The 25,406-nt window shown below is 41.7% G+C and overlaps 1 protein-coding gene and 1 long non-coding RNA gene across 2 annotated transcripts in view; one reads left to right on the top strand and one right to left on the bottom strand.

The window, feature by feature from the left end:
- IFT81 (intraflagellar transport 81) overlaps positions 1-8,063 on the top strand; it is a 37,144-nt gene extending 29,081 nt beyond the window's left edge. The window contains exons 14-18 of the mRNA XM_042034941.1: positions 553-639; positions 1,938-2,009; positions 2,099-2,184; positions 5,642-5,687; positions 6,615-8,063. Of these exons, the coding sequence (XP_041890875.1) occupies positions 553-639; positions 1,938-2,009; positions 2,099-2,184; positions 5,642-5,687; positions 6,615-6,797 (474 nt within the window). The 3' untranslated portion in view covers positions 6,798-8,063. The remainder of the gene's footprint in view (positions 1-552; positions 640-1,937; positions 2,010-2,098; positions 2,185-5,641; positions 5,688-6,614) is intronic.
- A 2,879-nt stretch (positions 8,064-10,942) lies between these two features.
- On the bottom strand, positions 10,943-25,194 carry LOC121667836. The gene is made up of 3 exons (XR_006017165.1): positions 24,980-25,194; positions 18,132-18,263; positions 10,943-11,140 (listed from the first exon to the last, which is right to left on the bottom strand). It is a non-coding gene; the product is annotated as an uncharacterized LOC121667836 (long non-coding RNA).
- Positions 25,195-25,406: the final 212 nt, after the last annotated feature.

The following is a 25,406-nucleotide window of genomic DNA, read 5'->3' on the forward strand; positions in this document are numbered from 1 at the left end:
TCCTGCATTAGTCTGCGGCACTGACAAATTTGTCCATTTGTTTTCAAAATTTTATAGAGAGCTGGGAAAAAAAAAAGTCTTTTGGGTCTACAGCTGCCATAAGTTGGCTTGTTACCATGGAATTAAATAAACTGGTGCATTTATCTATCAATGAAATTTCCAGAAAACCTACATTTAATGGTTCCATTCAAAGTGTCACAGATGAAATCCAGCGAAGGGGTTGATTGTGTACAACTGTAATTGAAATTTGGCTTTTCATAGGGAGCACTTATATTGATCCTTTCTCAATGTCTATTTTTATCATTATTTGTTCTTTCTTCTTGCAAATACAGCCTTGTTACCCTGGCAGGGTAAAGCCATGGATGTGCTGTACAGAGGAAATTTCCCTCTCTCTGATCCCCAGAATGTGAGGGGCTTGGTGGCTTCCCTGTGTAACCACAACCATGTGCCAGTGAGGGTCACTGAGTGCACCAGGAGCTGGGGCTGGTGTGTGAGGGGCCTGAGTGTCACAGGAAGATTTCATTTATGTGCCCTTTTGCCCTTTTCACCAAGGAATTAACTCAAGAATGTGATGAGAAGAAAATCCAGTACGACAGTTGTGCGGCCGGGTTGGAGACCAATCGCTCGGCCCTGGAACAGGTGAGGTGGGGCTGGCTCCTGCTCATGGATAAATGCTGTGGTACAGTGTTTCCCTGCCTTCCCTCGGGATGTGGAAAGTACAAATCCAGTCAATGAGTCAGTGTGACCCACAGGTCATGCCTGAAGCTGCTGTGTGGGGTGCCTGCAGTCACACAGGTCCTGAACAGCAGCAGATGGGCTCAGGGTGCTTCATCCAGCTCTGATCAGCAAGGGCGTGCATCTGCCAGAAATTCTGCTGCCCTGGACAGTATCTGTTAGGGAAGAATTTGAACGTAAAATAAAGATTAATTGGTCAAGACAAATCTTTATAAAATGCAGATTCACTGCACTAGCAACAAATTCAATGGATAATTAATGACTGAAACTGGTGGCAATGAGACTTCATTAAATGGGACTGTCTTGTATTCCTTTGTCTCACTCCATCATTCCTGTGAATTTTGACTGGGCTTGGTTTCTCAAGGCCTTGCCCACAAAGGAATATACTGCAAGATAAACAGAGAGTACCTTTAAAGTGTGGGTGGATATACAGAGTTCTTTTCCTGCTCTAAAAGTTCCTCTCTGGGGTCCTTCACACCAGATGGACCTGGTGTGAAATGGACCTTCCAAAGGAACTATTTTACAACAGCAATCAAGGCTTTTTTTCTTGGCAGACAACTCTTAGTCATTTTCTAGCATGTGGTGACAATCACATCCACTCACTGAGCTGGACATGAGTTGAACTGTAGAATTCAGTTTTCCAGCTGATGGTCTGAAAATCACACAGTGACAGAGCTCTGGAATGGCAAATGCTGTGCAGGCTGGAATGTGTACAGGAATTCCATTGAGGGTTTTTTTGGATGGACCATTTAGAGATGGGAGCAACCCACTATCTCCATACTCCTCCTCCATGTAATTATTGACTGCTGATTAACATACTATTGGCAAGACTAACATGCACTTTGCAGATGTGTTCCAGGAAATGCTTGTTCACAGCTGTGCCTGGCACTTCAGATGTGCTGAGGAACAGGAGTCTTGGCAGCACTGGTGAAGAGTCTGTTAGAAGTCAGGCATTAATAAAAACCTGTTAACAGCCATTTTGCATCTCTGACTGTGACTGAGGCTGCCAATGTAAAGCCATTCAGTTGTCTTTCACTTTAAAAGTGACTTGTGAGAAGCCCGAATTATATAAACATTTGAGAAATTATCAATTCAGGATTATTATTATTATTATAAACTCTCCTGGTTTATATGGCAACACAGGGCATCTCCTGGGAACTTTCAGTCACCATATCCTTTGGAATCTTACTCTTTTCCCACAGGAGGTGAAAGGGCTTCTTGAGGAGTGTGCCCAGGAAGAGAGCAACTACCATTACATTAACTGCATGAAAAGGGTAAGAGCACAAATTGTTCCCAGTGAAATGGAATAGCAATTATAATATATACACACATACATCTATTTAAATGGTGGATTTCTTTACAGACCCTGGAGATCCAGCTGCAGCGTGCCAAGGAGGAGATGAAGGCCTATGTGTCCCCAGACCCCCAGGAGCGGCGCAAGGCGGTTCGGTGAGCGGGGCAGGGTGCTCCCCTTGGGGTGACTTGAAGGAGATTCACAAACTGAGGCTGAAGTCAGGAATTTTCTCACTGGCATTTGGACCAGAGGAGTTCACCTGATAAATTTAGAAACACTATAATAATCTAAAAATAAGCATCTCGGATTCCAGCCTTTACTGCTGTAAATCTACAAGTTCTCTCAGACATACCAGGAGATTTGCCCTTCTCATTGGAGGTTCTCAGCCTGGGATAGGGCTTCAACTGGCAGCCCCACACTTGGAGGATGGTTCTGCACCATCCCATGAACCTCCATCCTTACCCTCAGTTTCACTGACTCCAGTAAAAGCCACTTCCTTCATCCCATGACTCTTTCAGGACCCCTCGCCTTTGACTGGCAGGGAGAGAAACAGGAAATACTATAAATTGAGCTGCTGATTATTTTTGGTGTAGTTTTCTATTTTAAATAGAAATTTTTCCTGCCAAAGATGGAAATGTTTTCTGAGAATGAGATATTTCAGATTCATTATCTGTGCTAAGAAGTCTAAATGTTACCATGTCATAGAGATTTTTTACACTTAACTAAATATTTTTGTAAAAGTATCCTGTTGAAAATTTTGTGTATGTTCAATCTTCTAATACAGCATAAAAGCTGAAACAAAATTCAGGCAACAGTCAACAAACTGTTTCAAGATTAAGCATCAGAAAACCCCAAAACATTTATAATTTCCAGTTGGTAAAAGTGTCATAATACCCGGGGCTTATTCTTCATAATTAGTTTTTCAAAATTTCAGAATATTGCATGAAATAGAAATTCTGTTTTCCAGAAAAATGAATCTTAGAGCCTTGTTGTCAACAAAATAATCCAGTTGGTGTCAGTAGCTTTACAAGGTGGTCTTTGCTTTCCCACCACAGTATTTCTCAGTCACAAAAACATTTATCAAAACAGTTTTAAAATTGGTGTTTGTTCAGTTTTATGGCTATTGACAGGGAAATTGTCAAACAGTGAGAAAACTCCAGGGATTCTCTCAGGGGAATCCATCAGACCCTTCCTGAAGCCCCTTGCACTGGTACCAGTGGAGCTGCATCTCCATGTTCTAGAACAGGAGGCAGAGATCACCAGGAAGCGAAGGACCAGAGTAACATCCATGAGAGATGACCTTCTGCAAGGATGTGAGGCCTGGGAATGTTCAAACACTGTATGGCAAAGAGTGGTAAACAGTGGAAAGTAAGAGTAAGAAAAGAATCAAAACTACAAATATTGGGGAGGGAGAAGAGAAGGACGAGGAGAGAGAAGGGGCTGGAGGCTGAGAGGCCTCTTGCTCCATCTCACAAAATAATGGAAGGCTGTAGGAAATAAACATTTAACTAACGAAGGAATGATGAAACAGCAAAATTAAGCAGAAGGATGAACAGATAAAACCTTAGTGGTGATATGAATATTCATGAGGATGAGGAGCAGCTGAGGCAGCGGGGTCAGACAGCAGGGAGTGGGAGCTCAGGTTGGTTCACTCCAACTCAAATACTTGGGAATTGAAGATCCAGGATATGGGGATTCACACGGAGCAGCCGTCAGAGCCCAGTGCTGGAATGGAGCACGAGCCCAGCTATGTAATCCCAGGTATGGTGAGGGAATGTGAATAGGCTGTTACCCCTCTGTGCTGTCCCCATTTCACTTCCCAACTGTGGAAATTATCCTCCCACAGGGACCAGCCACAGTCCTGACCTTTCTAAGAGGTCACAGTGCTGTCTCATTTCAATGAGTTACAGCAAAGTTCAATAGAGACATCTTAGCAAAATATAAAATGAGACGATTACATTTTTCTCTAGACATCCCTTTAGAACCTGAATGTATTTTTCAGCAAGCACTGGAATGTAAACAGAGTAAAAATGAACCATAAATAGAATTGCACTTTCCTAACAACATATTGAACAAAAAATGTCTTAATTCAGACCCTCTTTATTGAATATAAACTCTCTGTTCCGTGGAGTCACTTGTTAGGAATGTGAAAAGTTAATTTTCTTTTCTAAAAATAGAAAGTTGTGGGGTTTTTAACAAAGTTATTAAGTTACATTCTTTCCAGTCATCATTATAAATAGTAAAGAAAAATTTACTAGGAAAGACATAAAATCCTCTGATGATTACTTTGAAAACTCTAGTTCAAAAAAAAAAAAGAGGGTGTTCTGGAGGCCAAATGTGTGAGAACACGTGCTGTGTGCCAGGGCAAAGAAGCAGCTTCAGCCTCACCTCCAGTTGGGTGAGGATTGCTGAGATCAGTGGGACAACACAGCACCTGGAGCAGCCTCAGCACAGCTCTGATCTGTACTGGCTGGAATTGTCCAAGAGCAAGAGATCCTAAAGTGATCCATTCCTGTGGAGGCAAGACCAGCTGGCCCGAGGCCCAAGTGCTCCAGTCAAAGTCCTGGAGTACTGGGGAGAAAGGGAAGGAATCAGGGAATGTGATGCCTTGGGTCCACACAGCTGCTTTCACGTTCCAGGAAACCTTCATGCTCTGGCATCATGAAGGCTGAAATTTCTTTCTCAAAATTAGGATTTCTCTATGCAAAAGTCATCTGCCCTAAGCAATTTGAAAAGCTCTTTAAATGAGCTGGGTTATTTTGAATTCCACTAGCTGACTCTCACACACAAAGAATATAATAATTACACAGAAAATACAATTGATTTTTTTTCCAAGTGGCTCAGTGCACAGGTTTTTTTCTATTGTCACATTTCAAAAAAACTAAAGATACGTCCTCGTGCTGTCTGTGGACAGTGCTGTTGTGGTTTGCATATTCTGTTGTCAGGGGTCATGTGTCAGCTTTGGGTATGGCAGAGTGATGTGGCCACTTGGTACAGACAGGGGTGGACAGCCAGGGCTTTCCGTGCTGAATGTCAGCATTAACACTTCTCAGCCTATATTGAGGCCCTGAAATGTGAGGGCTGTTCTCTGGGAGAGGAACGTGCAGCATTCCCACTGCACTCACTGGACTTGTCAGACCTGGGCTGAAATGCCATTCCCCCTCATTCCTGTACTTTCCCACTCATTCCAGTGCTGCATTCACAGCAATTAAGGGCTCTGGGTCTGTAAACTCTGACACTCGTACAAGCCAGGCCGTGGCTCACCTCGGGATGTCACCAGGATAAATGCATTATAAAAGGCATCAGGAGTATCTCATCTGCATGATCTCGCTGTTGCCTTCAAGCTGGAAGGAGCAGTGATCATGCCTGCTTCAAAAATGTAAGAGACCTTAGCCAGTATCACTTTTCCCAGCTGCACAGCTGAGACAAGGAGATGTGATCCTTCATATTAAGACATGTGTTGCCCAATGACAAAAATGGGGTTTTTTGTGTTTCCTCTTCTGTCTCATTTATGAACCTCCCAATACTTCCATTATTTTCCATGTTGGCATCATTATTCTGTCCTGTTACACAGAACCAAATCCTGATAAAATCATTTTATATTTCCTTTAGAGAACAGTATACACGAATCATCCTTGAACAAGAAAACCTTGGGAAGGTAAGAATGAGGCTTTTACCTTGTACAGACATTGTACAGTTCATAGTTTTGTGGGGCTTATTCCCAAAGGCTGTGGTCAGTCTTTTATAAAAAGCATAATGCAGCCTACAAAGAAAATTCCATCACTGCTGGCATTGGTAACTAATACCCTGGAAGAGGATCCTGCTCCCTCCTCAGGGCTTGATTTCCTGCAGGGAATAGCACAAGCTGCTCTAAGGGATAGGCAAACAGCTCAGTGTGACAGCACATTCCCTGAAAACCGTTTGGATAAGACCCTGAAGCAGGGGCATAACGAACTGTGCCAGCTCAGATTTTCTGTTGTATATAAAGCAACCTGTTGAAGACAATAAATTCTGAGCCTGTCAACCTCATCACTGCTGCTAAAGGCCAGGGGATCAGCGGCATCAGACTAAAGCAGTTGTCCAGTTTTAATCTTGTCTGAAGCTCAGATCAGCAGGGACGAGGTTGGGCTTAGCAAGTCACACCAAACAGCTTTTATTAATTTCCTTTTCTCAGTAAGTCTGAGTGATTTTTACAGGTCTGGGCTGCCACTATTAATAATCAGCAGGGGGTTTAATTGTAAAACATTGATTTCATGTTACAGTATCATGATATGAATCCATTGTGCGTTGTACCTTGATACTCCAAGAGCTCTGCATGGAAATGATGTCAGATTTTTAGCATAAGTTCTCAAATAGATAAGATTAATATTCAGGCAGTTAGAAACCATGGAAATAGTTGTCAATCCATACAAAGATCTAAATCCCAGGTGTTAATGCATTTAGCACTTGCAGGGCGTGTTATCAATGTGAACAAAACAATACTTCCATAGTATATAAAAATCTCTGTCATTCCAAGCTGCCTATGCAAGCAACTTCTGTGGTGTAGAGCTGTTGCAGAAATCTGATATTTTTATATTTTTAACAGAAACTACGAGAGAAACAGAAAGTTGTACGGGAAAGTCACGGGCCAAATATGAAGCAAATGAAAATGTGGCAGGACTTCGAGCAATTAATGGAATGTAAGAGAGAATGTTTTCTGAAACAACAAAATCAAGCAGCCATTGGTCAGGTCATTCAGGAAGGAGGTAAAGATAGGCTTGTGTTATGAATTATTCCTCCTGATACCCACATGAAGTAGGAATGTTAAATACTGTTGCTTTCATCAATTCTACCATTTTTATACGTGGTTTGGTTTTGGTGCATAAACAGAGAGAGCAAAGAACCCTTCTGGAAGCTTTTGCTCCACTGTTTCAGTGACAACGTGCCATGGTTGGAAGCTGTTGGGAGGGCTGCACTGGGGTGAACCTGCTCGTAAATCCGTGTTTTATGAGGCTGGGAATGGCACACACTGTAGGGAGATCAAAGGGAAACAAATCCTTCTGCAGGGTCACAGAAAACTCACGTAATTGCTCTGCCTCTCATTCTCTGCCGCTAAGGTTACATTTTTGCAAGGCCTGGGACTTGGTACTGTATAATTGTGGCCCTCCTGGCTTGGCCCTATCTGTCCCTATTGTCCTTACCCAGCCAGTGTGGCAGCAGGAGCGGGGCCGCTGTCACCCTGGCCCGAACACTCCTGGTCATTCTTTCCTTGCACGGTTGGGCTCAGCTGATTGTGCTTCCAGGAGACACCTCACTGCTACAGCATCAGGAGTCAGCCTGGAGAACAATCACTTGGATTCTGAGCTTTTTCCATTATTTTTTGTTGCTGTTGTTTTTAACAGAAGTATTTTTCTTGCACATTTACCTCCTTCACATTTTCTGAGTTGCCTGTGTGAAAATGTAAAGGGAGCTCGGCTGAGGCTTTCCCCAGGGAGGAGTTTTGAGCTGTTTTGTCTGCACAGTGCAATTCCAAAGGGATTACACAGCCAAAGAGGGTCATCCCAGGGCTGGAGGTTATCCATGGATGTAGATATGGCCCAGTGGTTCTTGCATCTGGCCTGGAGTGCAGCCCCGAGCTGTGAGCCACAGGCAGCTGTCACTGCCCTCAGAGGTGCCCCACGGCTAAGCCGGGGGCACAGGGATGGAGGTGAGGACTGAGAGTGTCCCTCACACGTCACCATTCTGCACGAGCAGCTCTTGGCCCCTGGCACAGATCAGCAGCACAGAGATAATTCGTGGGACCAGAAATCCTGCTGTTCTCCTTTGGCTTACTGGATTCCTAGATAGGTTGGTGGGGTTTTTTATAGTTTTTCCTGCCTGAAGTAGAATGTCTTTTCAGGATATAAAAAAAAGTAATTTTCCTTTCTTTGATACCTAACTATGAGATCTTTTGCTGGTTTCTATATCCAGAGAATATGGTAATTATAGAGTTCCTGGTTTGCCTTTGCATTAAATATATTTGTTAACAGGACTGAAATAAAAGCTGGCAAAACTACATTTTGACTGTATGGTATTCCTCTTTTTTTACATTTTTTAGGTGAGAGAAGGAAATTGTTGGTGGCTGGGCCACAGGAAAAATGGGTTATTTAATGACATTTATTTGAGAAGCTTCCTAAGGGCTCACAGTGCAGCTTGAGTGTGAGGAATGGGTCTCAGATCCATAGATCCCAGGACATCCTCATGCCAGCCCTCCCACGAATAGCTGGAGATAGTTTTTCCCAACAGCTGCACACTGACCCTCCTCAGGCCAGGGAGAAGAGCAGGGTGCCTCTGGCACAGGGTGGAAGGAAGGCACAGGTAGAGCTGTGCCACCACCCCCTGCCTCTAGGAGCTGACTGCTGCGGGATTTAGTGAGGCAGAGAAGGAATCTCTGGCAGGGAGAAGCTCAGGAAAGGCCAGGCTGTGTGGGGTGGGCACAGCCATCTCCGGAGACACCTGGATGCTTTTGCCTCCTGCCCTGTGCCATCATTCCCACACAGCACCTGCACAGCTCCTTGGGGCTGCAGAGCTGGAAAAGCCACGGCAGTCCCATTCCTGGACTTCCAATGGAGACGTTTGCTGAAGGGTTGACAGCAATAGTAAAATAACACAGACAAGGAGATATGAGACATGCTGAAAACGTGGGATAATCACCAAAAATGGACATTTAGGTTACTTAGGAATCAGCCTGTGGTTCAGAGTCACTAGACAGGGCAGGGAGAAAAGGGATTTCATAGACTTAAGTCAAAACTTTTAACCAAACCTTAGAAATCCTATTTGACTGGACCATTTACACAAAGATGTATGACAGGGATTAGCCTGCAGCCCAGGAAAAAGCAATGCCTTGGAAATTCACAGCAGTGATGTGGAGTAAGACCGAGTACAATCATTTTCTGGTTTTCTGTTCCGAGTTACCCTAAAAATAGTTCATCTTTCTTCCTTATAAAAACAGTTTATTGCTAGTTACTCAAAGATGACGTGATTGTTGTTCTGATCTGATTAGTGCTCTGTCATTTGTGCTGCACCAAGAAAGGGCACACAGATTATACACTGCAGCAGCAGCAGCAGCAAAATGACTTTCTGAGATGAAGCAGAAAATCATAATAACTGTTATCAAAATTGGAAAAACTCAAACACTATTTTTAGCTTTTTATACAAGTGGACATTTAATAAATGCAGCTTTAATGGATTCTGTTCACTGGCTTTTCCACCTAGTTCAGGATTTGATGGGAGCATTCAAAAATCTTCAAATTTCACAGTTTTATCTTTACTTCCTATCTTGCAACAAAAAGTTAACTTCCCAGTTTTTTACTTTGTAATTGTTAAGAGCCTAACTGGTTAATAAGATTAAACATCCGGTATGGCAAAATACTTGCATTTCTGTTGGGAAGGTCCAAATAAATCAAAAATTTAGGTAAATTGGGGGCTGCAGCACTTACCGAATTTGTCCCAGCTGAAACACTATGATCAGCGGCAGCTCACTATGTTTCCAAAGGCTTCTCCTTATCCCTATCCAGAACTGGATGAGGAAGCATCCCAGCTATAAAACTACTGTAATATTCTGCAGTTTTGAGGGATTTAGTGATGTTGATTTCAGCTGTCCTTGGAGCTACAGCAAGATCCACATGGACCTGAGAGATGAAATAGTTCCAGGCATCAGAAACAGGCATGAGAAAGCAGCACATCCACTGTTTTATGGGAGCAGCCATTTACCATCTGGGTATCAGATTATTTGGTTTATATTAGAGGTACCATCTTACTTCCATTTAAACTCTAATAACTAAAATGGATGTTCTTAGACTCCCTTCACTACCCAAATCTAGGATTACTTATTTCTATCTCTTTACTCACACGGAAATTACTACTCAGGATGTCACATGCATATAGTTGCCCACAGTCATGAAGGTTAGGCCCTGCTATTATGTTTAAATATCCCAATTTCCAGAGCTTTCTTGACAAGACTTCCCTACAGTGGGATGCTGCTCTCTGTTACAAACACGCTGCAGCAGAGGTGTTCAGCAGTGCCTGGAGATGTCCATGGATGATGTACTACCTATGGAATCAATATGGAATCTGTTCTCCCAGTGCCTTGCTGGTTCTGGAGCTGGAAATGCAGGTCAGAGCTGCTCCTTGGATCACTGATTGGTGTCTGGCCCAGGAGCAGCTCAGTGTTCACTGCCTGGTGACTGTCCCCAGCGAGCCATCGATGCAGAGCCCTTTGGCTCGGTGCAGTGCCTGAATCCCTCCCTGGCAGTGCTTGGCCAGCCTGGAGCCAGCTCCCACATGAAGGCAGATGGTGACTGACTGAAGACACAGAGACTGGATGCTGTCACCTGAGAGTGTCCCCTTGGGAGAAAGGCTGTGCCACAGCGGGGTGTGGGACGCTGTTCTCCATCACCCTGTCTGGGACAAGGGGAGCTCTGGTGCCCGTGGCTCTGGGTTCTCTCTCTGGCCCTGTGTTTGCTCAGAGCTCCTGTAAAAAGCAAAGCCCTGTGCCCGGCGTTATCACTCCCGGCAGGAGGTTCCTGCCGAGGGAACGCCGTTAACCCTTCAGCTGCCTTTCTCCAGTGCAATGGGAACGGGACTGACATTCTCGTGGCTGTGCCAGAGTTCCAGTAAGGAAGTATTACACGAATCAACAACTTTATCACAAGGTCCCACCTGTCTGGCAACACCCACGTGGGTAGTTGTTTTCTAACAATCAGAATCTGACCTATTTCCAGCTCATTTAAAGAGTTCTTTAAATTCTCAGCGTGAATTTAAAGCGGGCTCTCCAAATTCTCTGTGCCTATCTCTGCAGCAGTAGTTTCACAGTGGCAGTCTCCAAACTCCCGAGGTAATCCGTGTTATTCCAAGGTCAGTGGGTGAAAAGGGCATTTTTCACACTTGCCTGGCACTGATTTCCCTGATTCCCGTGGTGGTGTCACCCTGGGTGAGCAGCTCTGAGGGCTTGGAGAGGGAGCAAACATGTCCCAAATAATCAGCAGGAGCTGGGAGACAAACCACGCTGGCCTTCCTTTCACAAAACCCTCCCTGACTTCAGCGGGAGTTTTGCCAAAACAAGGTCTGCTGGATTTAGCTCCGTTCTTCATCCTGACAGAACAAGCAGGAATTAAAGGGCCCATCATCAGATTTATAGCACACTGCAAATAAAAATAACAGTAATTATCTGAAAGAACGACTTTCATCCAACATAAATCAATGTTCCATTGGACATGTTCTAATTTATAACAAAAATCAAGTGTTTGTGGAAGATTTTCTCAGTACAAACAATTGAAATAACAAGTCTTGAGCAACGTGGTTTGATTTTTAGTAGGCATTTATGAGAGGCTGTTGCACAAATCCAGTGCTGGAAGTATTTAGTGTGTTTATCATGTGATTAAAACTGTATTCTTTACCTTGTATTTAAAGGAATTAATTATATTTATTATTTAAAAGTGTATTTTTGCCCTTTTTTGACCTTCCATTCTGCGTACTAAAGAAAAACTCTGGTTTTGCTAATTAGGATACACACTTCCAGCATTTGTTGAAAGCCAGGAGCTGCAGTTCTTTTCCTGCAAATGGATCTACTCAAGTCAATGTCTATTTTCCTGCTTCAGTTCAGTCTCTTATTACACAAGAAGATGTCATTTTAAAGCTTCTAAATTTTATTGCAACTGCTCAAGTTCTAAACCCACTCATTTATACAATAAGCACTTAATTAAGTCTACTCTTGAAACAGGATAAAGCCAAATCCTGCACATTTTGCTAATACCAGGAAAAATGCAGTTAACAGGAACATGGAAAATGGGATCTTACCCGTTATCAAAGATAAATTCCTTTCTCTCTCCCTACTTATTTTTCCTGGAATGGAATAGGAAATATGCTTTGCACTTTGGGAGCAACAACAACAAAACCATAAAGATTTACATTGCATACAAATAATGACCAAGTAAGGGAAATAAAGAAGGAACTAATTCCCAATTTCTTTATACATTTTACAACTGGTTCAATCAGAAAAAACCCTAAAAACCATTATGATTCTCTGCAATTAAAATTTGTGTGGGGTTAATGTTTGTTTTTTTGAAACTGGATTACTCTTTTTTAAACAGCAGTTGAAACTCTAAAGTATGAATAATTCAGCGGTTTACTTGGTTTACACTACTACAGCATTTTCTGGTGAGTAAACCAGGGTTTAGGCATTTCTTTGCAGTTATCACAGAAATTTTAGAGCCATTAGTGAAGAATTACCCAGAGCAAAAATGGCTGATTAACTTGGGATTCTAAAAATGGAAACATTTAAAATTAAAATCATATTAAAATTGTACATTTTGCTTATTAACTGCTATTAAATGATGCAGTGCTCCAAACCAGCTTTCTGTGGACTGCAGCATTAAAACCCTGGAGGTTTTATAAAGTATTTATAAAACACTGTCCCCATCTCCCTCGTTCCGTGCTTAGAGCCTGCCGTGTTTTTATAGCGCGTTAAAAAGCAAACAGAACTATCAGAACACCGAAAGTCACCCACAGACAACCTGTTCCACTAATATTTTACATTCACGTTACATCTTCTGGCCCTAAGGGTTCCTCTCCTTCATTTCCCCTTCCCGTGGGCTCAGGGAGCAGCAAAGGAGCCAGTTAATGTTCCTGGGGCAGTGAGGAAAATTAGGCAGTGACAGCATCATCCTGACATTAAATCTCCTTCAGAAAACGTCTCCCACAGCTCCTAACCAGGCTCTAACAGTGAGGTGGAGTGTGGCTCACTCACAGTGGGTTCTTGCTGTTGTGTTACTGCTCCTTTTGTGGTTTTTATTAACTATGCTGCACTTCAGCCATTTGTATGGGAAATGCACCACTTCAAAATCTCATACCATGAAGGTTCTTTTCTGCTTCTTGGTTTAATTGAAGGTTGATCATAAAACACAAAGAGAGGGAAGGGGGGAACTTATATACTGGAAAAAGCACTATAAATATTTTCCTGGGGTCGTGAACACAACCTTGTATCACTTCACCCAGTGTTGTGGAAAGAATTAGACAACCCTTTTATGAAATGTCTAAAAGGTATTTACAATACAATCCCAAATTAACGTGGCTTTTTCTTTAGAGAAAACATCCCATAATTCATAATTCTGTTATCAAATTTATTTTCAACCTTTGAGGGGATTCACTTGCCGGTGACTTGGCAGTGTCAGACAAATGTTTGACTTTTACTCTGACACTTGTTGAAGAATTTGATTGAAACTATATATGTCTAGATAACACCCAACAAAGTGCCCCTCTTGCGTTTGTTTCGAGATATTTTTGGAAACAACAGAGGCGACCTTGGACAGAGCTGCTTTTCCAATTTAGGAATTCATTTGGTCTAAGAGAGTAAAATTATACTCTTTAATCCTTTCGTGTACCCACAAACAAGTCAGTTTAATTTTATGCTACTGCAGAATTGTTTTTCTGTACCTTCTTAGTGGTGGATCTGTTTAGGATAAGAATTAGTTCGGGTAATCAACAGTTACTTTCAAATGTACATATAAATAGTCTCTGAGGTATCACATGCCCCTTAAAAATATTGTGTAATCCAAAATCTCAGCAGCCCTTTATGTAACACCTTTGCTCCTCTGGAACCAGTGCCAATAAAAGGCGTTTGCCTTTGTCTTTGCTTAGAAAAATGGGATTTCAAGGCAGAGCTCACAGAGACTTGATGTAAAATCTAAATGGGGAGTGGGAAAGGGCTGGGACGGGGCTGACACCTGTCCCCTCCAGCACAAAGGGTGTTTGTCAGGCTCCCAGTGGAAGAGCCAAGGTCTGGAGCCAGGTCCTTGCTCCCCCAGAGCGGCCGATTGTTCTCTCCTGACTTGGGTTTGCCAGCTGTGCAATCGTCTCTGCAACGTTTTATTGCATCTAATCACTTAGGATGTGCTAAATAGTTTGCACTTAATTTTCTATATAATCAATATAGTTTAATTCATTTGTATCACTCTGCTACAGACCTCCTGCACTCAGGGACAAAATGGGATTAGTTTGTGGCGATGATAATGCAGTTTCACTGCTGGAAATAAAAGAATTGACAGAGTGAATGTTCTTGTCGTTTATCCTGTACAAGATTTTCTCCCTTCAATATTAATGTTGCCCCGTGTTACCTAATGATCAAATCCAAGGAATAACATGGAAACCAAATCTAGACATGCCAGTGGGATCTATGTGGGATAAGTAGTATATGCTCGGGAGTATATTGTTTATATTAATTTGATCACACTCCATGTCAATGCACACTTTTATAGCTCTGTTACACTGTGACTGATAGCTCAAGTTCTAACTCCAGAATATCCAGTTCCCTGATTTTATGGCATTGTCATGTAAAGTATTTGTGGACAGCTTAAGAGAAGCGACTCTGATCCTGTGAATCCGTGTGACTCCATTGGCACATCCACAAATCAGGTTAAAAGAAACTATATGGTGTAGCAACTCCCATCACGGAATCTCAAAATAATTGACAAACAACTCCTAGTAAATTCTGTTGGCCACGTAGCCAGATCAACGAGTTGCTGCTGTTGATGGTATTTTCTGGATTAACAAACTCCACTCTGGAGCGGAACAGAAGCAGAAGTAGGAATCCAGTCCCTGTCTCTGGGCTGTGGTCTCAGGGCATGCCCAGGATTCCCAACCTGATGTCCCTGTGAAACCTCCTGAGTCTGATCCTGAATATTGTTGTTCAGACCCCCAAACTCCCATCCTAGCCCGAGGTTTGGATTGTTGGAACACAAAGGAACGACATCTCAAACGTCACCGAATTTCCCAGCGCACAAGTCAGTGTCCTCACTTGGAGTATCCTCAGCTGACCCTGCCACTGCCTGAAAAGCAATTCAGGAGTGAAATCTCTGTACATTTGTGATGTGATAATTCATTGAAAAGTATAATGGAAAGATCAGAACAGGTAGAAATAAACGAATATGATACAGACAGACATAAAGCCAATTCCTGAAGGAGCTTTTAATTATATTGCAACAAGGAATTTCAAACGTAAAAAGCTTCGTGGAGCTAATGGAGTCAACAAAATGAAATGTGAGATTTTTCTCCTACCCTGAGATCTTTTTGTAATGCCAGAGAGATAAGATCAGGAGAAGCCCTGTGTGTGTGCATGTGTGCACACATGGTTGGGTCTCACTTAGGAACCAGGATACAACACTTTGGGCAAACTGGTATTTGTGGGCTTGTTCTTGGTACATTTGAGTTAGAGGAAATGAAGCTATTTTTAATATTATATTATTTGAATATTACTCAATGTTGTCTTCAAAAATTGTAAAGATGCATGAATGTGAAAGAGCTGCCAGAGAAAAACTGGCTGCCTTGGAGCACGGTAAGGGATGGGAGAGTTTGGGTTTCTGGTTTATTGCCCCAGGCAGCTGTGACAAAGCTGCTGCTTCTGCTTTTCTGTCTGCTCCTCAGCATGCTGGAATTGGCTGGATTAGCCTTCAAATAGAAGAGCAGCAGATTTATCACTGAGCACTAAATCTTGCTTTTACACATGAGAACAACTCCAGGGTAACCTCAGTTAATGAATAACCCAGTCAATGGTGAAAGCTCCTATTTAGTGTGATAAATTTGGCCTTAAACAAAAACTTTTGTTGATACAAGCATATACCACGGGGGAATAAAAACATTTTCCCCATGAGAAAATTCAGTGTCAACAGAAAAAAAATAAATTAAATGTTCATATCATTTCATGAAAAAAAAATCCCATTTAAAAAAACCCCGCAACTTTATAATGCAAAGTCTTGAAAATTTAGACTTTTGGGGAAAAAAAATAATATCGAACCCAGGTTCTTTAGAAAACAGAAAAAATTAAAACCAATGCAAAATGCTTTGATGGAGGTGTTCTCCTTACTTGCAAGATGTACAGCCTGTTACTGAGTAGTTCATTTAGAATCAGATGAACTCCTCATCACAGGCTCAGCAATGTTTCCAGTATTATATCCTACAAGGAGAGACATGGATACTGGAGTTTCATAATAAAGGAATTTTTCTTTGATACAGCAGCTGCATCAGAGCCAATTTTACCTGCAAACACACAGTCCTAATGCAATTTATCTTTCTTTGAAATAATCCATATGGGTACCTCAGTTTTTATATAAGGGCATTCAACAGAGAGGTTTGCAATGTTATGGCTTCCCTGGTGCATAAATATTGAATCCCCAATCACAGCATTAGCTAATTAAGTTGGGGGTGATTATTGGCTGGAGGAAAAGCACACACTAAGTGAGCATGGGTTAAGCCTGCCCTCTTACTGCACACACTGTGGTTGCTCCCTGAATACAAGGAGGATGTGGGTTTCCAGGAGATTAAACCCAGCAATAATTTGCACCTGGAACCTAAAAGGAAGCAAAAAACCCCCCTAAACTGGATGCAGCTTCTTAAATTGCAGGATGCTACATAGCATAGCGTGGAGCTTCAGCCAAAGCTTCTTCAAAACAAGAATCCCTTCAGTAAAATGGTAGTGAGAACTCTGCTTTCAGCTGAAGTTGCTTCTTGGCACATCCCAACACATTCCATTTACTCAGGAACACTCAAGAGAAGAGGTGGGACTGCCCTGCTCTGTGGCACCTCAGTCTAAACCAGCCTGGAATCATGGTGACAATGATTTTTTTTCAGTGGTTCTGGCACAACTCCGTGGGACTGCACAGTCAGGCTTATCACAACCTCTTGGTGAAAGATGATTATTAACTCAGTTGTTCAGTTTATGGCCACAAAACAACTGTGAGAGCAAAACTGAAGGGGTGGAGAGCTGCAGGTGAGGAGCTGGGAGCAAGGGACATGGAGAACAAGGGGCTGGATCTTCCTAAACTACCTTCACCCTCAAAGAAAACAACTTTTGCAAAGCTGCACCTCTGTTTGCAGTCCCTGGTGTCCTCAATGTGCTTCAGGGACAGTATGAAGACAAATTAGAAAAATAACAGCTGTTTTATTAGAAAGCTCCCAAGCCAAGGTGAAATCTTCCCTTAATCAAAACCTGTTCCCCTAATGGATGTTGAATGATCACAGAGTTAAACAGCAGAAAACAAAACAGAAATTTTATCACTTAAGAAATGCCTACCAGGCAATCAGTGCTGGAAGGCAGGAAATTAATACTCATAACTTCTGGTTACTCTGGCAGCAGGGTTGTGCTCCTCTCCTTCATGTGAGTCTCAGAAAATGAAATACTAAATGCAGAATGATCACCTGGGCTTCTGATTTTCCAGGGAATGCTTTTTCCTGCATAAACTCATTGTCCTCCCCTCTGAGAATGTATGCATCTGTTAAAGTGGAACATAGAGTTCTGGAAATGTGTCGCCTACACGATGGGATAAATCAGACTGAGCCTCTTTCCTGATGTAATGTCTTGGACAGATCTCTCCTGAGTTCCTCCACAGGATTTTGGAACAAACAAAGGGAACTCAGACTGCCCTAATTAGTGCACCCCATCATTTACATGGGGCATTGCTCGTGGCAAGGCAGGACTTCATGACTTTTATTTAGTGCCACAATAACTCCCAGACACACTGTACATGTTCTGTGTATTGATAGATAAAATGAGTGGGGAGATTTTAAAATGCTTATGCAAGAAACTGTGAAAAACACCAAAATACTGCAATCCAGTTGTGGGTTATCATGTAATTCAAGTAGACAATATTTTTCAATCTCCTAAGCAATTAAAATTTGAAATATGGAATAAACCCTACATCACCATGTGCCCTGTTTATGGTCAGTTTAAGGATTGCAGACTGTGCCAATCTGGTTTGGGCTCTGCCTTTGCAAAATTAAGAGAGAGAATTTGCAAAGGAAACAATCCTAACAGTATTTTTCTGAGTAAATGCTTTCATCCTGAGCTTTATTAAAAACACACAGAACTAATGCAAATGTAATAATAACATACATAACTGCCAGCAGTTCATGCAATATCATTAAGATATTAAAATTCCATATAAAATCAAGATGTCTGCTTACAGGAATTGTTAGACTCTCCTTAAGATTAATAGGATGACAATTTTTAGGGGAATAATTCACTCCTGCTCTAAGTATAACCCCTGTGAACTGAATGAACTAACCTCTTTTGAGTCAATCAAGTCACACCTACCTGGGATAAAAGAGTCCGACCCAAATAATCCATAATTAGATCCTCAGCTGCCAACACTATCAATCTCCTGAGGTCCAGGGTGGCCTGATCTGCCCTCATTCTCCAGCTGCATTTCAGGGAACAGGATTCATTCTTGAAAGAAAAGAGAAAATTTTCAGGCATGTGGAATACTAAAATAATGTTGTTGGACATTCATCATCTTGAAGTATCTTAATTTGTTGCCATTAACATATAATCAGGAACCAGATTATGACCTTGCCAAGCAGAACAGCAATTATCTTATTGCTTATGCAGTTGGGGGCTGCTTGCTGCCTTTTATTACACCTTGAAGGAAAATTCAGATGCTGTTCAAACAGACTGAAGTTCTCAATATCAGGTTAGAAAGACAAAAACTGGATCAATACTGAAGTTATAAAAGAATTAATTTCCCTATTATTCTCATGTATTGGGTGTTTAATATTGGTTACCTTTCAAGAACATAATATTCTTGGGATAATTCAAGTTGATACTCTCTGTTTCTAGCACTATTTTTTCAGTGGTCATTACATAAATGTAGTGGTTACCTGTGGCTTTGAAATTCCACAATGATATCACTTAAAATAAAAATAAATATTTCAATTTTAGTATCTTATGATGTAATTAAATGAAAAATGTTGCATGCAAAGATTTAAATTTTATTTAGAATCCCTTATTCACAGCACAGCTCTTATGACTATTAAATCTGTTTGAAAAAGAAAATCTTATTGGTATCAGGTACAAATAAAACTCATTCCTTTCCAAAACCATCTGGATTAAATCCTTTCAAGCATTAACACACTGAGGCACACAGAATCCTTCAGAAGCATCAGAAGGCCCTCACACAAACTGCAGGGATTTTTTCCTCATTTCTATGGCATATGCTGTATCAGAAATCACAGTTAAAAGAAATTTCATGCTCAAAATGGAAATCTTTTCTCACATGTAACTCAGCCAAAAATTCCTGTGATGGCAGAATTAAATTTGGGGTTGTTCTCAAATGGTAAGGAAGCTACAATATGGAACAATTACCTTTTTTTTATTCCTAACTACAAAAATTGTTACTTTCACTGAACATTTATAATCATCTTAAAGACTCATCAGTAGCTGTCAAAGAAGTCCATTGTCTCTGCCCAGAATTTCTTTTGAATTTTTTAGAGGAATTTGCATATGTGCTGATCTAGAAGAAATAATTAATTCCTCTTTCATGTAAAATGCAATGAGTGCAGCAGATAGGAAATGATATTCACTTACAAACACGTACAAGCAGCATCTTAACCTCAGCTGAGACTTTCTCCCACAACACAGAAAGGTGGAATGCTACCTGGGGGCCACAACGAGCCCAGAAATTAAATTCCAGACTGGTCAGACTGAAAAGAGAACAATTTTGGTGATTTTGGTGTCTATCTTCTGCCAATATTTTTATTTTCTTGCTCTAAAAATACCCCTAGAGGAAAAAATCTCACTGCATGTAACTTCTTTCTGTTGAGTCATTTGGTTTGTTTATGAATCCTATGTAGAGGTGCAGTTTTCCAAAACGCCTCCTGCATGCAAAATAACTCCCCTCTGAACAGACTCTCTACCTGAGCATCAGGGAAACAAATAAACCTGTAGCTGAGGACATTTCAAGGACAAGGAAAATTACTGTTGAGAGAAGAATTATCTGATTTGGTTCGTGTTTATTTTTACTTATCTCGAGCAATCTGCTCTCCAACAGAAGATGCTTATTTGCAGAGGAGAAGACTGTCTCCTTCTTGGACTGACGCCCAACTGGAGCAACGGTGCCACCAAGGACAAGAAGTACATCCTGAGCACGGATCAACTCACGTAATAGTGACCAGTGTTAGGGTAGCAATGGTTTGTGTCATATATGTCAACTAGTTAAGGATAAATTCTTCATTTCTTCCCATCACGTTTCTTACCCACTAGGCTGTCTGCCTTCCACCCAGGAGGTGAGTATTCCCAAGTAAAATATGCTACATGTGAAACTTTAGAATTAATTATTCCCAAAGAACTTGGGTAGGGAAGCTCTAGGGTACAGCTCTGTTAGTTTATTTTACACATGCTTGCTGCCAAGCTAGGGGGTTTTACAATTTCACAAGAAATCTTCCTGTGAGGAACTGCTGAGAAAAACTTCTTCAGTCCTGGTGTCCTGTGATGAAGGAATAACTCCAGGTTACCAGCTGAAGTAAACCTGACTGTAGCAGACTGGTAGGCGCACAGGTTAAGAAGCAGAAAAGACCTGTTAATTTTTTGCTGCACTGAATCACTAAGAAAAATGCAAAAGGGAAAAATTAAGGCTCAATCCTTCCATCTGCTTAAGGCTCAACCCTTATTTTTAGTTTATTTCTCATGCAGTGACTTTGTCTTGCAAATTCTTTCATGCGAGGCATTAACTAAGGCTGAGTTACTGATGTGCCAGTGATGGTATCCAGTAGTTACTGAATATAAACCTGGGTGTTTGTGTGCTCCAAGCCTTTGCCTCAGTAATATCTTTAAATATAATAGTCTCTGCCTGTTGGCTTGTTTTCTCACAGGGAGGGTGACAGAACATTTTGTGTTCTCTTATCTTCAATAGCAATGAAACAGGAGGAGCTCCACAATGCGAAACCAAATCTACTGCTATTAATACAACATCCCAGCCACAGAGAAGAGATTTGTTTATTTACCAAAGCTAGAGATGCCTCTCTCTGACCTTTCCAGAGCTTGTGTGCTTCAGCTGGGAATAGATTCCTCAGAACTGGGTGCTCTTTTAAAAATATACAGTAAAAAACATATACACGACACCCCCGAAACAGAGCTCAGGCTGCAGCCCAAATTGCATGAAGTGACACACAGCTCTGGGTAGTTAGAATAAGTCTAACTAGGGCACAGTCCATATTCAGTTTTGATTCCTTTGCTAGAGCACGGAGATCAGTCAGCTCTCCAAAGCCCACTCGCCTTCCTCGCTGCCACTCAGCGACACATTCGGCTGACTATAACCATACATGGGCCCATTTTCTGTCTGAGGCCTAACAGCTCCCTGCAGCCCAAGAAACCTGCCAGGATGGATCTTCTTCTTCTCTGCATAATTAAAAAGTGCTTCAGACTGGAAAGTACTTGGTTTAAAAAAAAACCCAAACAAACCAGTGATTCTTTTTCTGGAATTCGCCCTGCTTTACCTGGGCTTTAAACCAGTGAGAATCATTAAATGCACAAATGAAACTTTTTTTTAACTATATTTTTCACAGTTGGTTGTGTTTAGTGACTGCCTGTACAACTTGAAATAGTATCTGCAAGAGTTAAATCTTGCATTAACATTAGGGATTCAGCCTGGTTTAACCTCACAGACTCAGGATTTTTTTGTTAAGCTGGTGCATCTCTGGTATAGCAAGAGCCTGGAGCTCTCCACCGCTCCCTTTGCTGGACAGCTTCACACTGAATTTCCTCAGCTTTCTACCCCTCAGAAGCAGCAGCCCTGCACCACATCTGGCAAAAAGGAGTGTGGGCTGGCTCCTCAGCCACCTAGTTCTTCAGCTCAGCACATTATTTCAACTTACCACTGATTTTGGTACCTGCTCCGTGACTGATATTTTAATCTAAGCAGACTAATAATGACTTACAGAAGCAGATCTGGGAGTAGGAGCAGGAAACCAGGGAAGGAACTGGCCCTACGTGTCCTGGTTCAAAAGTAATAATCATTGAACAATATATAAAAGGGAAACAACAGTTATGCCATGTCCTCCTCCAGAGTTACAACAGAAGGCAGCACCCATGCCTGTGGTTTGACAATGTCAATCATCTGTAGAATTAGAAATAGGAGGCAACAGTCCAAAATATGGACTGTCTTTTCTCTATAACCACTGGGCAAAATTATTTATAAATAAAACCTCCCAAATATTATTCTCAACCATACAGCAATTTGGAAGGCCAAAAAAATGTCTTTCATTACTCCAGAAACTACTTCACACTTCTGAAGGAACTGGTTTAGGAGTGATGCATCCCCTCATGCTCTGACCAACTTCACACATCATTTTTTATCCAAATCTAAGTAACAGGCTTTGGGGACCTTGTCTGTATTCCTTCCTACTCAAGTCTGCTCCCATCTGCCTGATCCCCTTGGTGACTTTATAATAGTTCTTTTGTGTCACCACAGCTCCTGCTGCCTCCCAGTCAAACTTCCCACACCGATCTCTCAAACGGCACTCCCTGCTTTTGCATCTTCACTGTCTGGATCTGCAAGTGCATGAATAAGGGCTTGTTTGTGTGCACAAAATTTACTATGACCACTTTTACAATTCAAGTTCAGGCAGAGAAGAACTCCATACACACAGCAAAGCTCCGTCTCCACGGAAAATTGTCAAAAAGCATCTGATTGCAGGAATTAGGGGAAAGTTCTGTGAGGAACTTGTGGAAAGGGGTCCCTCACCCTGCCTGATTCACAGCTGGGGTTTCTCTGTGGCAGATGAGACCAGTGATGTGAGAGGTTAGGCAAGAGTGGGAGCAGATTCCTGTGGGGCTTCACCAGCCAAATTCTTATCTAGCAAAAGGTTGCTACAGCAACTCTGAGCCTCCTGAGATTAAGAAATTATTGTAATGGCTGCTGAAATGCCTCCCCACTGCTCTGAGACAGGGCAAGGAAAATCCTTCCCTCTGATACAGGAACGGTTGCCCGCTGCCACACTTCACATCAGCTCTGTACAAGCACCAGGCTTCCTGAAGCTGCCCAGGAGCTCATGGCTACTTTTCTCTTTCCCTCATTTACATGCAATGCAAGCATAGAAATAATAAACCTAAACATCACACAACAAGGACTACAGTTCCAACATCTTTTTTTCCCATGGAGACTGTAAGAGAAAAACAAATCATATGGCAGAAGTTAATATACTGCTGAGTGGGCTGAACAGAATTTAGAAACCTGTACAAAGCCAAAATACGTATTTTCTAGAGTAGAATTTGTGATTTTCAAAAACCACATAGATAGAAAAAAGCATAAACAAACCAAACCAGGACAAAACCCTCAGAGCTTCTCAATGACTCAATGTCAGCAGGTTTTTGGCTGCCCCCAGCCTGTGCTTGTTTTCCTCTGGCATCTGTCCCGCTCACAGGTCGTTCAGTCCACTGGACTATGTAATAAATACCAGACAGAGATGATGCTTTAGACAGAACAGGAACACTTGTGACTGAAACAGGTCCTGAATCTAGAATGGGGTGGCCTGAGGACAACGGGGACATAGAAACAGCAAGTGGTGTACACTGTATGTGGAAAAAGTTTTGCAGAATTTCTCCCATTTCCCTCCTTTTCACTTTTCAGCAGCCCAGTTTGGTCTAGAAGCCAAAAATGAAAACAGCAGAATCACTGATCTGAAGTAGCACCCGTGCTTACCTGAAATAACTGGATGACATTTTAAATTATTTCTTCAAAAAGAAGAGTCACAACTTTTGTACAGATGCCCAGTTTTAACCTGAGCATTACATTTTGACCACAACAAAAAAGACCACATTTCTCAGGGTATAAATCCAGTCAAATCTATGCAGTTACCTCCTGGCTGAATTTGGCCCAACATGCCTAAAAACCCCTTTGGGATGGTTCAATTCCAAGCATTGCACTAATCCGTTCTCCTGCAGTTGCTGAATGCTGTGATATGTGGTGTCAGCATACAGCATCTGAAACTTTTTTGACACAAGCTTGGTGTCATTAATAGAGTATTTCATTGCTTTTTAACCTTTCACCAGGTCTGTGAGCTTTTGGATTAACACTGAAAGGCTCCAGAACAAACCCTTCTTTCAGTATGACAAAATATCTTGCTCAAGTCTGAGAAAATTTTTCTTTTTACTTCTCTCAGTTTACTGTCTACTGTGAAGATGATTTTCAGAGATCAAGAAAAGCATATAATGTTTAAAACAAAACATTTGTTAACTAAGGATTTCCTGGATATTTCTGCTTTCTTATTTATACTACGTCCTGGACCTTGTGAAATCACTGTTTAACTTTCAGTATTATTTATGGAAGCAAGCCTGTTGCTGTTTCCAGATCTCAAAGAGAACTTTCAGTTTGCAGTTTCAGTACCAGGTGCACAGTCCTGGTTTAAATTAATCAACTAAAAAAGCAACATAAAAGTGAGTATTTAACCCTCTCATACTCTGGCTGAGTCTTCACAGGTAGGATGTTTTTCTGCCTCTAAGCTCTCTCATTGGAATCAGGCTCCAGAGTCCTCAACCCTCCTCTTCTATTTGAAATTTGGGAATGCACAGCCTTTTTAGTGCAGCAGAGGTACATACTAGTTTTGGGGCATTTCTATAGTGCACAGAGAGATTTGAAATATTGCCCCCTTGGTTATAGAGATAAAATACCTAAACATGGAAAGAGATTCTAGGAAATGTACAAATTTTATGAGGCTTTGCATGGCGCCACTATTGATCAAAACTTTTCAATCCACAGTAGAAAGAGGCAGACAATGAGGCATAATGATTAGTGCACTGGATGTGTGACAAATCATTATCAACTTCTGTGCTGTCAGTGTGACTACTCTGACTTAACAGCCACGAGGAAAAACAATCAGCTTCAAGTGGGACCCTCCTCAGCACACGGACCTGGATTTGAAGGCTGTAGCACTATGTGCTGTCACTCTCAGCTGCAGAAACCAAGTGCAAAGAGGTGTAAAATGTGAGCAAATCAGAAATCAAAGTTTTACATTCATTTGCATGGGTAGAAGTGACTGTGCATATGGGAAATTCACGTGGCTGCTCCAAGCAAGGCTGATAATGGTTGCACAATATGGACTATAATGAAAAAGATGAGAGAGAGCAATAATAAGTAACTAATTTAAAACTCTGCTCAGGTGCTGCCTCACCTTCCAGTCCTCTTGCTGACAGCTGTAGCTTTGTCACATGACAGAAGACACACGGGATCATTGCTCAGGCTTCAGCACCACACCAGCATTGGGTAAATCTGCTCAGGAGGCTCCTGGGATGACACAGAGAGGTTGCAGTCTGGTGATGGTAGAAGGATGGAATATTGTTGTTTTCCAATGTTGTTGCTTTTCTTTTAAACCTGGGGAAATGCATCCGTAAGTCTTTATTTAAAAGAGAAAATATTAAGACTTCAAAATCAAGCACGCATTGAAATGATAAAATTTCAGTGTTAGAAAAAGAAGCCAGGAATCTTGTAATTAAAGATTCCTTTAGGGCATATGCATGGAAAGGCAACCTTTATTCTGGCATTTTCCAACTTCAGTGTACTTGCAAATTATGCATGTTTTGGCAAAGATTTTGTATCTG

The sequence above is a fragment of the Corvus kubaryi genome, unplaced genomic scaffold, assembly GCF_017639235.1.
Source record: "Corvus kubaryi isolate FWS band 111438036 unplaced genomic scaffold, C.kubaryi_AGA036_p1.0 37382, whole genome shotgun sequence".
In the NCBI taxonomy this organism is placed as follows: Eukaryota; Metazoa; Chordata; class Aves; order Passeriformes; family Corvidae; genus Corvus; species Corvus kubaryi.